A 13,127-nucleotide genomic window follows, 5' to 3' on the forward strand; every position below is an offset into this window, starting at 1 on the left:
GAAGGTCCTCATCTCCTGAAAAGTGGCCCGCCTGCAGGTTAAGGATGGTCAGATACTGTGTTCTCAGTGAGTGGACTCCTGAGTGCGTGACAAGACAAGTGCTGCTATTCACTGCTAGTCTGTTTGCCTTTTGTCTGCATTTTATCTTCTTTATTTCCTTCGTCTGGCCAGTCTGGGATTCTCCCCCAGCCCCAGCCCCAGCCCCAGCCCTCTGGGGTTTTTGTGTGAATCTCTGCCTAGATGCTCTCTGCTCTGCTTCCAGCTTCAGATTGGTGTGATTTCATTCAGATATATGCCCTTTTGAAAAATAGACTCTTTTTGTTTCTGCATCACATTTATTTTTGAATATTTCTCCTTCCCACTGCCCCCTTATAATTAGGTTGACAGGCATCTCTCCAGCTCTTGTGAGGTGTGCAGCTTTTCTGGTCAAGGTACCAAAATTCTGATATCTTAAGCTGTCAGCCCAAACCAGACACTTCATCTGGACTAAAATGCTTTTCTCTGTGTCCTCCCCTTTTGAGAGCTGTTCCTTCCCCCTGGCTGTCCCTTTCTCACACTCTTTCACTGCATGTTTTGTGGAGATGCTTTTCAGAATTAGCTTCCTTCCCCACTCAAATAGCCAGAATTGATTGGTCTCTAGCAGGCTCTCCATCCCCCTGGACCAGTGCACTTTCTGGTCTCTTGGGTCTCCTACAGTGTGTAACTGCCTGGGTCAGTGAGAGTGGACTCCTCCCTCTCAGTCCTCCTCATGCACATGTGCCAACAGGCACTTCAGAGATTCCTCAGTTCTTTTCTGTGCCAGTTGCCTCTTAACCATATTTTTAATCACAAATCACTTGGTAATTTTTTGTTCTGAAATGGATTTCTTTTTTTGTGTGAATCTCTTAGTGAGGAGAGGGCAGTTAGGTAGTGCAGTGGATAGAGTATTGGCCCTGTAATCAGGAAGACCTGAGTTAAAATCCAGCCTGAGGCACTTATTAGCTGTATGACCCTGGGCAAGTCATTTTGCCTTATTTGCCTCAGTTTCCTCATCTGTAAAATGAGCTGAAGAAGGAAACAGCAAACCGCTCCAGTATCTTTGCCAGGAAAATCCCAAATGGGGTTACGAAAAGTCAGACATGACTGAACAACCTAATGAGGATGCTCCTCCTCTCAGTGAAGCTCATCAGTCATTTTGCACCTTTGATTCTTCAGCATGTGCTGGGGACGCTGAAGAGGTGAAGTATGTTTAGACATGGTACTTGAGCCCCCTCCTTCTCCCTCTGAGACCAGCTCTCTCTACTGGTTTCTTCTCAGTTCTCTCTCCTCGGGGTTTCTTATTCCCCAGTTTCTGCTGTGAATTAGTTCTCTGATCCTGTAGAGGATGTCCTCTTCCTCTGGAATGAGCTAGACTGTACAGAAGCTTTCTTCAGGATTGTGAGAGATCATGTAGACACCTTGAGTCGTTGACAGCTGCTTTGCGTAGACGTCGCCAAAGGCTTTCCCTGTCTGTATGGGATGAAAAAGGCTGGGGTTCTCAAGTGGTTCTAGAGTACTTTTCTGTTTTTTTCCTTCTCTAGTTCAGAATCCCCTCATTTGGATAGAACATGCAAAAGCACTATTAACTGAATGACTAGGATGTTCTAGTTACTAAGTGGCATATTGAAGTCATGCTTTGTAAAAGCAGGAGAAACGAGATTTTAATGTTGAAAGTTAGACATTTCATTTAAACATACTATTATTTTTCTTAAAAACTGGCTTAGTCACTACCCAATGCACACAATTACTTGCTAGTTTGGGGGACTGTAAAAAGCATGGTGCCCTCTCGCACTGTATCTAACAGGGTTAAGGGGGCCCTCTCTGCGATCTTGCTTTGAGAGCCCACAATTCAGACTTCGGTCATTGATCACCCGGCTGTAGCGTGGTCTGGTTTTATCACTTTAAAGCAAGAGGTTTGGCCTGTGACCAAATATTTTTTCTTCCTTAGATCAACCTCTCTACTTCTCCTACACCTGCACAGTTAATAAGCCGCTCCCAGGCTTCCAGTACTACCAGCAGCAGTATTACCCAACAGACTATGTTACTAGGGAGTACATCCCCTACCTTAACGGCAAGCCAAGCTCAAATGTATCTACGAGCTCAAATGGTAAGATATGAGCTGCCAGAATCTTCATTATCCATTTTCTTAGGTTGAAGAAATTTTGAAGATGATTGGTGGGGGCAGTTGTCCTCTTCTGTTTCAGATGATGACAGACGTCAGGGAGCTTTAAGAGTTTAAAAGCATTTGAATCAACTGTTTAGACTTTTCAGATCTGTTTTTGGTTTGTTAAATATCAAGCTCATAAAGTTATTTGAAAGTATAAAAGCTCCCCTTTAGATAGAAATACGAATCTTTTTCAGGGAATAGTATTAGCGCAAATTTGGTTGGAAGTTTGGTGCTGAAAACAAGGGGTCCAGTTTGGGGTTTCCCTGATCCCTTACTTTAAATCTCCAGTCTGGGGTGGGGTTTCCTTTGATAATTCTGGTCCTTGATTATTCCGTATTTCATATTCTGCCAGTTTGTTTGGATAGCTAAAGATTTTATTCAATAAACATTGATTTAGCAGCAATTGTTGCTTAAAACACATGCCAGGCACTGAGACCATGTTGACCCGTTATTAGTAAAGAGAAATTACTCTTGAAATACTGTCTTCCTTTGCCAAATTGTATAGTTTGATTGAGGAACTGACCTGTTTGCAAATGTTGTAGAAAGTGGGCTGAAAACCCCACATCTTGGCTCTCACGTCTCAGCCCCAGCCGCCACAAGAAACTTCCAGTCAAATTTTTAACAAGAAGCAATGTTATCTGTCTTGTTATTCATAGATTATCACCATGGATTTATCAGCTGTCTAGTTTCAGGATTTTGACAACATTTTTTTTGTATATATAATCTTTCTAGAAATATTAAGTTTACAGCTTTTAGTCATATGTGGTTTTCATATATATCATGGAATTTTAGTTTTGAGGGTTATACTTCAATGTTAAAATTTCATTTAATTCAACATACTAAAGACATTTTATTGACAATTTAATATAAACAGTGCTTTTGAGGTATTTTATGTTTATCTAAAAATAAATTCTAAAGTAAGATATTAACATAAACCTTGAACTAATATGTTATTTCAATGCATTGCATCTAATAATTATAAATAGGTTATATTGTGTTGTGAATATTACTGGGGACTAACATAACATTGAATAAAGTTCCCTAGTGAAGAGGAATGGTGATAGAAAATTTGCATTTGTCATTATCTTGTTACTTTTTTTTTTTTTTTAAGGAAGCCTTCTCAGGCTATCTTGTTGTATTATTTTAATGTTTCATTGTGGTACGTAGTTCAATAGTGACTTTTTCTGCATGTCTAGTCTTTAAAGTGAATTCATCCTAGACTGGTTCCGTCGTTCAAATCCTGGCCTAGCCTGGCCACTTTATACGTTATGTGGCCTTGAACCTATTACTTTCCCTCTCTGGCCCTCAGTTTCCTCATCTGCAAAATGGAAGATTTGAACGATAAGAGTTCTAAATCTATGATCATAAGGAGAGCCCTAACTCTCCCTGCCCCAGAGATGTAGGCACAGGTAGTGAGGAGCGATGACTACCAAAGGGATTTTTTTTCTGGATTTCTTGCTCAGATTTAGTTTGTTCTTGGGATCAATACGTTGGCTCCTAGACATTTATTTTTAAATGTATAATAGCTAGCTTTTGGGAGCACTTGTTCTGAAGAATTCCTGTCAACAAAGAACTTTTTTGAGCTAGTCTGTTTTATATGAAATATATTTCTTATATGATAAAAGATGTTAAGGTTCTCCCTATTTATAATTAGAATCTTTTTTGCACGTAAAAGCCATTTAAATGTTAGATTCAAACATAGTAAATTTTTGATTAGGGAATGCTTCTAAACTATATTATCTTTCTATCACAAACTTCAGTCTCTCTTACTTGCTTTACATGTGTGTGAGACATGTTCTTTTGTCTTCAGGCTTGTTTTTTTGTTTTTTGTTTTTACTTTCTGTCTGTACAGCTGATTTTCACACCTGCTACTACTGTGGCTGCTGTACAGTCTGAAATTCCTGTTGTCTCGTCGTCATCGTCATCTTCCTGTCAGTCGGCAGCTACTCAGGTGAGCTTGGTGAAATTCATTGGCTCTCCAGTTGGAGTAACTATGCGTAGGAAGGTCAATAGTGATGCTTTTATTGCTGGCCACTTGGGATACATTTGGGATGATTGGTATTTATAAAATTAGTGAATACTTGAAGGAAGAGGCAAAATCTGGCGTTGAATGTTCTGCAGTGATAATTAAATAATTTAAATCTATGAGATCATTGAGCACAGATCACATCAACTTCTGTCTTCTATGACCTAGGATGTGTCTTCAGTAAATATTCATAATAGTAGTTTAGCTTATTTAAGAGATTGAATACAAAGGCAAGTATCTTTAGTGATGATTTTCTAAGCGTACACCACAGTTTCATTTTTGTGCAGTACACTCATTATTTAATTAGTGTGACATTTGTTCTTTTGGATAGATTCCTTTATTCATGGTCTGTAATTCCAAGTAAAGAATGTTAAAAAAAAAAAAGACATGCTTGAATGAAAAGTTCCGTTTTAAGGTGTTAACTGTGTATTCTGCCTTAGCTAGTTATTTGAAAATAACTATGGTACAAACAGATATTGGGGTCATTGTAACTGCTGCGTATGTGGACTAGATGGATAGTGAGGACTTCTTAGGGCTTATTCCATAGTCTCCTACTGTGATAAGAAAGAGAGGACATAGGAAATCTAGCTATCAACCATGAAAGGTATTGGCAGTGTGTATAGAGCTCACTTTACAGAAAAGTTGCCTGTAAAATGGGTCCTATTTTTCCAGCAACTCTTTTTACAAATCTGAGCTGTTTTCCCAGGGGAAAAAATCTGCCAGTATGCATAATTGGAAACTGTTGGCAAAAAAAAGGAATTTTAAGGATGGTGGTCAAATTAAATTTAAGTTATACCCACCTTGCCATGTTACTTTGTGCAATTTACTTGCCCTCTTTGGTTCTCATTTTCCTTACTTATAAAACCAGACCAATCAATGAGATGATGAGACTCCAGGTCTCCTTCTAGGAAAGCTAAGTGATGCAGTGGATAGAGCCACTAGCTTCGGGACACTGAGCAAGTCATTTAACTTCTGTTTGCCTCCATCTCCTTATCTGTAAAATGGGGGTAGTAAATAGCACCTACCTCCCAGGGTGGTTGTGAGGATCAAATGAGAAAATCTGCAAAGCGCTTAACCTAGTGTCTGACATGTTGTAGAGACTACGTAAATGCTTTCTATTCGTATTACAATTACTACAGAATTCTGTTATAGCCATGTAGTTTGTTTGGATCTCTTCTGGTCTGTGTATTGATGACCTGTCAGAGTACTTGACAGCCAGACGGTAACTGCGTCCGTAGTTATTCCTGTCTGATGCCTGACGGACTCCAGCTCAGAAATTTTTCAAGTTCTTCAGTGTGTCTTAAGGCCTCACTTTATGAACACTTATAGAGTTGATAAGGGGTAACTTTATAATTTACATAATAGAATATAATACATAATATGTGCCATACGTGTAATATATGTATCTAACTTTACAGAAGTCATCAGAGTAGCAAGAACAAACTTTTAGTACTTAAGAAATTACACTCTAGTAGAACAGGTCCATATATAAATGGCGTAACTACTTCGAGACACTGTACTCACCCAGAAGTCATAGGGCATTTGGGATAATCCAAGTAACGTTCAGTGTTAAGCTGTTTAAATGAAGATTGTGTAGCCTGAGGTTTCATTAATAAAGTGAAAGGTGTTTTTCGTCCTGATTCTCTTTTTTAAATCTGGCACACTGGGGTAAAAGGATGAGAAGTTTGGATTTGTCTAGCCTTGATTGCTATTTTGGCAAAAAAAAGTTATGAGATAACTTTAGTAAAAAGGAACATGTTTGTAGGAGTCAGGGGCCTAGGGGCTGCAATAAGGTCATGGTTTAGGGGTGAGCAGTGTAATTAAAATTAGAGGTATTTCATTAGAAATCCAGAGACTTACAATCTATTTCTGGTTGCCTTTGCACAATTTTTAAGATATTGGCAAGACAATGACAATTCGTTAGGAGGAAAGAGTATTTCATTAATAATCAGGAGACCTGAGATCTAGTCTAGTCTACCACTAATTATGTCAAGATGGCCACTTTCACAGTATCTTTTTTCTTTTTTTTAATCTGTAGGGGGCTGGGGAAAGAATGCCATTACTTATATCCTGTCTACTTTCACTAGTTTGTTAGAATCAAGCAAAGTAATGGATGTACAAGTGATTTTAAAAGTATTAAGTGTTATCATGTAAGGTGGTATTATTAACTAATACAGCTCTTCCCCAATTATTTTTTGCAGAAATGAAGAGAATCTTATAATAATGTTGATAGTCCGTTTGTGGGGGGAAAGAAGGGAAGATTTTGTCTTTATCTGAGAAAAGCAGAATTTTTTTTTCCAGAAATGAAGTTATACCACAAAAATTTGATTGTCATATTAGCATGATGAAATCCGTTTGCCATGTTTAAAATACATTTTATTTTTATATGCCTGTATTTCCAAGCCAGAAGTAACACAAATGTTGTGTAAGCACATGTAAATATAAATTCTGAAGACATTTAAAAATTAAAAATATAAATGAAACTAGAAAGATAAATAGGGAAAAAAGGAAAATGAGAAAATCTGCCCTGTGGAAGTGGGCATATGTAAATCATCCACAATTAACACAATTAATTAGCATTCAAATTTAGTAATCTAGTTTGCCTGTAGTTTGGTGGGAGTCATTTTCTTTCATTAATTTCTTTCGGATATAGTCATCTTTTGATTATCTGTTGATAGCGTATCTAGTTTATAGAAAACTTAATTTCAGATTTATTTCTCTTCCTTAGCTATTCCCCCGAAGTATATTTATGAGTGCTTCATCAGACACACACACACACACACACACACACACATATTTTTTATGAAAAGGGGGATGTGAACTAATTTTGATGTTAAATCAAAGAAACTATATTTAGACATGTAAGTCTGCTAGGGGAAATTAAAAGGTCACTAAGTATGTTCCAAAGTCAAGACTATTAATACAGATACAGTTAACTATAGGTTCATTTATGGTCAAATGCTAAGATAATTTTTAAAAAATTTATAAATTAGAGAAGAACCTTTGTAAGGGGCTGACTTAGAGAGAAAATCAGTACTCTGTACCTTTTGTGTTGTGGGCACTGTGACAGAACAGATACTTTGGATGTATGCAAGGAGATTAAAAGATGAATTCGTTGCCCTTGAGTGTATGATGTAAGTTAAAGAGAAGGATCATATATAAGAATCAAGAAGAGAACGTGTCTGTAAAGCAGCTCAGTATCATTCACTGCCTCAGCTCCCCTGAGGGCCAGTGCTACCAAAAATGCCACGTGGTACAGTTGGTGCAGCTTGGTGCTGTGCACAGAGTGCTGAGCTGGAAGTCACAAAGACCTGGGTTCAGGTCTGGCCTCAGACACTTACTTGCTAGGTGACCCTGGGCAAGACACTTAACCTTGTTTGCCTCAGTTTCTCATCTATAAATAAGCTGCAGAGGGAAACCGTTCCAGTATCTTTGCCAGGAAAATATCCACAGGGGTCATGAAGAGTCAGATATGACTGAAAATTACTGGACAGCAACAACAGCCACATGAGGCAGGCCTGCCCAGGGAGGGAAGGGAGTCCTGGGGGTGGAGGGAGGGCATTGTTTCTGACTGTCTATCTTTGTTTTTGCCTCAAGACTTGTCATCCAGCCGTTCAGGTTATTCAGCCTGCCCTGTCTTAGTGGAGTGAGGATGGATGTTAGAATTGGTAATGTCATTGATCAGCTTATGAAAGTTACTTCCCCAAATCAAAGCATAACAGTAGAATTGTTAAATTAATTCTTTTACTTAAAAAACATCTTAAAAGGTAGTTGAAAGCCCTTTTGATAAATTTAATTATATTTTTACTTATTAAGGCATTTATTAGAAGAGGCAGCTGGGTGGTACAGTGGATAGAGCTCTGGGCCTGAAGTCAGGAAGGTCTAAGTTCACGTCTGGCCTCAGATACTCAGTGACTGCATGATCCTGAGCAAGTTACTTCTGTTTATCTCCATTTCCTCTTCTATAAACTGGGAATAATAATAGGAACTACTTCCTAGGGTTGTTGCGAGATTCAAATGAGAGTTACTATAAAGTGCTCAGCAATTAGCCGAGTGCCCGGCCCATAGTAAGCTCTATATAAGCATTAACTGTGGTTATTGTTATCATTAGAAAATATAGAATAAAAGGCAGTCTTATCCTATAAGCATACAGGTGTTTGTGATTGGTTATATTAAAGTATGACATATTGGGATGTTAAACACATTCCTTGCTAATTTAGAAATTATGCTATTTTCACCAAATTCATCTTGATACATTTTTTTTCCTTCTCCTGTTTCTTAAAAACCATCCTTTTTATTTAAGCAGTGGCTATTTTGTTATGCTTCTTCCTTTATGGTTCATCTAGTTTTTTTGTAAAACAGAACTGTCTGGGCAAAGTAGAGTATTACTATTTAGTCATTACTGTTTTACTAGTAATTATTACTACATCTGTGTTGCTGATATTCTTTTGTCTGAACTTGCTGTTATGTGACTCTTAGGTTCAGAATTTAACGTTATGCAGCCAGAAGTTGGGTGTGTTATCTAGTTCGCAGAATGGCCCACCAAAAAGCAGTAGTCAAGCTCAGTCACTGACCATTTGCCATAATAAAACGACGGTCACCAGTTCCAAAACCAGTCAACGAGATGCTTCTCCAGAAAGCAGTAAGAAAGGAGAGAGCCCCAGTATGGAATCTCGAAGTACAGCTGTTACACGGACATCAAGTATCCATCAGTTGATAGCCCCAGGTAGGATGAGCTTTTGGCTAAAGTGGATATTAATGTAAAATGAAGGTGTTAGTGGACTGTCAGAAGTGATTTGAATGTTTTAAGTCTGGTGAAGAGTTGTTCCATTTAACCTTTTCATTTGTAGCCAGTACCAACACTCATGTTTTGCACAGAATTTCACTGAGTGTCAGCAAAGATAGGGTTTCTAAATCAGTTCTTTTTTTAAATGGACATTGATCATAAATGAAGCTTATATTTTGCAAATTGTATTTGGTAGTGATAGAGAAAAATCCCTCCATTTCCTAGCTTTAGTTTAAATGCTTTCAGTTGACATATTTCTTGGCAGTTAGCAAAATACAGTACATTCATTCTTTGAATAATCATGGTACTTTTAAATCATCATCTACTTTTGATATCAGTTTCATATACTGAAAACATCTTAATACTGCATTTTGAAAAAAGAAAACTTAGAAGTCCAACAATTAAAATCACAATACTAGAACAATAAAGTTGATATTTTGAATTATCAATATTTTTCTAACAGATGTAATATTTGATTGTCCCGTATTAGTAGGTCATCACTTCTCTGATGTTCACAACTTGTGGGAGGGTATGGGAGTGGAGGGAATACCCACAGCGATGAGATCAGAGGTCCATTTGACTTTTTAAGTAAATTGACCTCTAGTGTAACTAGACTGAACATCTTCTATTCAGAAATAGGTTTCCTTCTCGCTTTCCTGTATAGACTACTGTTCCCTTCCTTGCTGCCTCCTCCTTTCCAGCTTCCCCCCGAAAAGTGGTTTCAAGGACAGATGAGTTTCCCCTGGTGAAGTCAGTAAAAAAACTGATGGGGAAAGTGGCTGTCACCAAGACAAATGTTAAATACCAGCAGCAGGGAGACAGTGTTCTCTCAGTGACTGCTTTGTAAACATTTCAGATAGAATCTTGAGTAGGGGGAATATAACTTAGATTCATTGTGTGTCACTCCTCCCCCATGTCATCATCATTGAAAGCAGCAAAGGTGGGGGGTGGTGCATGGAGAAGAGTTATTTTCAAGAAAAGAAAACCATCTGATTTATAATGTGAAATAAATGGTCCCCCTTTGTCTCCCCTTCTCCTTTCATAAATGGGTAATGCTATTGGTTATAGGCCACATGTCCTTCTGGGGTGATACTATGGACCTGGAGGGCAGGGCAAGAATATCAGATGGGAGAATCAGGGCCTCCAGCCGGTGGTAGTTGACAGCTGAGTTTCTAATCTCCTTGTTTATAGGAACCTCTCATTTCCTACCTCAGTACATTGATAAAGGAGCTAAAGCTACAACCATATATTCATTCAGAATGGTAAAATTCTCTTTGCAGGGTTTACACAACTGTCGTTCACAGCAAACTGAGTCACTGATGGGGTTTCACTTGTACTTGGGCAGCAGCTGTGTCCTTCTGATTTGGCTACCACCCCATCACTGGTGGGAAACTGATTTGAGAGTGAGAATTTCTCTAGGAACCCAAAATAAATGTTCCTCCTTTTACTTTGCATATGGCTTATGCTTAGAGACTATTTTTACATTAAAAGTTTAAGATACACTCCAATATGGGATAGTCGTAACTAGTGGTCCTGTGGGAAAAGCTTTAATAAAGAGAAAAAAATTATTATTGATCTGGAAATAGTTTCTATGTAAATATTTGCTTGAAAACATTTGTTTTCCTAAGGCTTAAGTATTTTCCATCTTGTTTATATTAACTTTTAATTAAAAGTAAACCCTAATGCATCAAAAAAATACACTTTTTAAAGTCTTAGTTTAAATGGAGGCATTGTAGCCTAGTGAGCAGAGAGTAGGTCCTGAGTCAGGAAGAACCGTGGTCCAAGTCCTCATCTTTGGCATAGACCACCTTTCTGAGACTCGTAAAGATGTAGAGAAGGTAGAGGGAGTTTCCTGATTTGGGGGCTTCCTCTTATTAATGAAATCACAGGTCTAGACCCTCTTGCTCATTTAGCTTTAAATTCTAGTTTGGTGACTCTGTGGAAGTTTTCATTCAGTGGTAGGTATCAGATATTTTTTTAAGGTAATTAGATTTTTGTTGGACCTTCTAAATGCTTCTTTTTCAAGATGTTAGTTATTTCTTCAGAAACTGTAAAAAGATTTAAATTATACCAAATACAAAAAGAAATAAATTATACGTATGAAAATGTTTGGAACTTTCACCTATTATCGTAAACATAATTGAATATGAAAATAATATTCGTAGAGTTATATCAATTCTACATTAAAATTTTAGATAAGGTCTTACTTTGGAATATTTATCTATAATTAAGATAGTGTTTAAATTTCTTTTCCATTGAGAGCTATGTATCACTTCTTCTATGTTTAGATGGGGGAGAATTGCACTAAAATCCATTTTGTGTGACAGGTACTTTGTCTGCCAAAGAGGCAGAATGGGAGAGACCCCTAAGCTGAGGTCAGTCTGCAGTCATCAGTTAGATTTGGGGTAGTTTATTTTTTGGGGGAAAAAAGAGCCACATAAAAACAGATTCTAATTTTTCCCAGTGGTAGGAATCTACGCTAAAATTCGCATCAAGCCAACCAATATTTATTAAATGTCTACCATGTCCCAGGCCCTGTGCTGTGTTGGGTTAAAAAACCAAACAAAACGAAACCAGACATGGGCTTCTACTTCATTATCTCTTCTGCCTTCCTGGACCTGAAAAAGATTATGAAGCTCTTTAAAAACATTTATTTCAGTTGTATTGCTGATCTTTCCCCTACTAGTCATACTAGGTTCATAATTGTTTTTGAAAAATATATATTTTTTTAAATTGGATTCCCTTTCTGGCTCAAAGAATAGGGAGACTGGCCCAAAACTGAAAAATTTGCCCACATTTAGTATAACAATCCCAGTGGCCTGGTGTACGATCTGACAAGTGTAAGCCCAGTCCATCTGTTGGTTTGAACCATTGGTTTTTTTAAATTTGCTTCGAAATTTGCCAAAATGGAGCTCTCTGCATTGGAGTCTTCATTGTTATTAGTTTTTTTTTTTTAAGTGATATTTCCATGTCACTCTTATCTGGGAGGCTGACTTTGTGGTGTGAGAACTAGGAGGATTTCTTTAGATTTTTTGTAGCATTCTGAGATGGTTTGGAGATCAGTACTAATTGTCATTTCTTTCTCTCACAGCTTCATATTCTCCAATTCAGCCTCATTCTCTAATAAAACATCAGCAGATTCCTCTTCATTCACCACCTTCCAAGGTGTCCCATCACCAGCTGATTTTGCAACAGCAGCAGCAGCAGCAGCAGCAAGTTCAGCCACTCCCCCTTCAGAGTCCGAGTCAGGACCCCCCTGCCTCCCAGCACTGTGTCCCTGTGCCGAGCCATGGCCTCTCTGCAGTGCCAAGCGGTGCCCAGGCCCAGCACTGTTCACCCCTTCAGAGTCACCCACCTCCTCTCCCAGTGTCTCCCCCCCAGCCACAGGCAGCACAGCAGTCGGTCGTGGTGTCCCCCCCACCGCCCCATTCTCCCAGCCCGTCTCCTGCGATCATTATTCATCCACAAGCACTTATTCAGCCCCATCCTCTTGTGTCCTCAGCTCTCCAGCCAGGGCCAAGCTTGCAGCAGCCCCCCACTAATCAGGTGCAGCCAGCCGCCCAGCCGCTGAATCTTCCATCTCATCTCCCACTTCCAGCTTCCCCTGTGGTGCACTTGGGGGCCGTCCAGCAGTCCTCTTTGGTGTCCCCGGGGCCGCAAATTGTCTCTCCCACAGCACATCAGCCATACTCCTCACTGCAGTCTCCTCCGATCCCACTCGCGACACCCCCCCAGCTGTCGACATCTCCTCCAGCCCAGGTCCCAGCACTGCCCTTGCAGTCTGTGCAGCCTGAAATTCTATCCCAGGGCCAGGTCTTGGTGCAGAACGCTCTGGTGTCTGAAGAGGAGCTTCCCGCAGCAGAAGCTTTGGTCCAGCTGCCCTTTCAGACTCTTCCCCCACCACAGACCGTTGCTGTCAACCTGCAAGTGCAGCCACCTGCCCCTGTTGAGCCACCAGTGGTAAGCCCTTGGGAGCTCTTTCACTTTGTCACAGAACTTAAAAGTAGAAATGACTCCTGCTTCCTTCTCTTGTGTCACAAGAGCTAAAACGCCCAAGTTCAAAACAAAACCAGAACAGTTTGCAGTCTCTAGATGTCACTGACTGTCCACAGACATACTGGAAGGAGATG

The 13,127-nt window shown here is 39.3% G+C and overlaps 1 protein-coding gene across 12 annotated transcripts in view; it reads left to right on the plus strand.

The window, feature by feature from the left end:
• The window catches only part of PHC3 (polyhomeotic homolog 3), a 63,456-nt gene that overhangs the window by 15,069 nt on the left and 35,260 nt on the right, over nt 1-13,127 (plus strand). For 7 of the 12 annotated variants that reach the window (XM_072618495.1, XM_072618497.1, XM_072618498.1 and 4 more), the window contains 4 exons: nt 1,967-2,125; nt 4,038-4,136; nt 8,691-8,937; nt 12,089-12,957. In XM_072618495.1, the coding sequence (XP_072474596.1) occupies nt 1,967-2,125; nt 4,038-4,136; nt 8,691-8,937; nt 12,089-12,957 (1,374 nt within the window). Of the gene's footprint in view, nt 1-1,966; nt 2,126-4,037; nt 4,137-7,818; nt 7,880-8,690; nt 8,938-12,088; nt 12,958-13,127 lie in introns of those variants that run through there. The other 5 variants (XM_072618501.1, XM_072618496.1, XM_072618500.1 and 2 more) reach the window with 4 other exon arrangements.

This window comes from Notamacropus eugenii, chromosome 6, assembly GCF_028372415.1.
Source record: "Notamacropus eugenii isolate mMacEug1 chromosome 6, mMacEug1.pri_v2, whole genome shotgun sequence".
NCBI lineage: Eukaryota > Metazoa > Chordata > Mammalia > Diprotodontia > Macropodidae > Notamacropus > Notamacropus eugenii.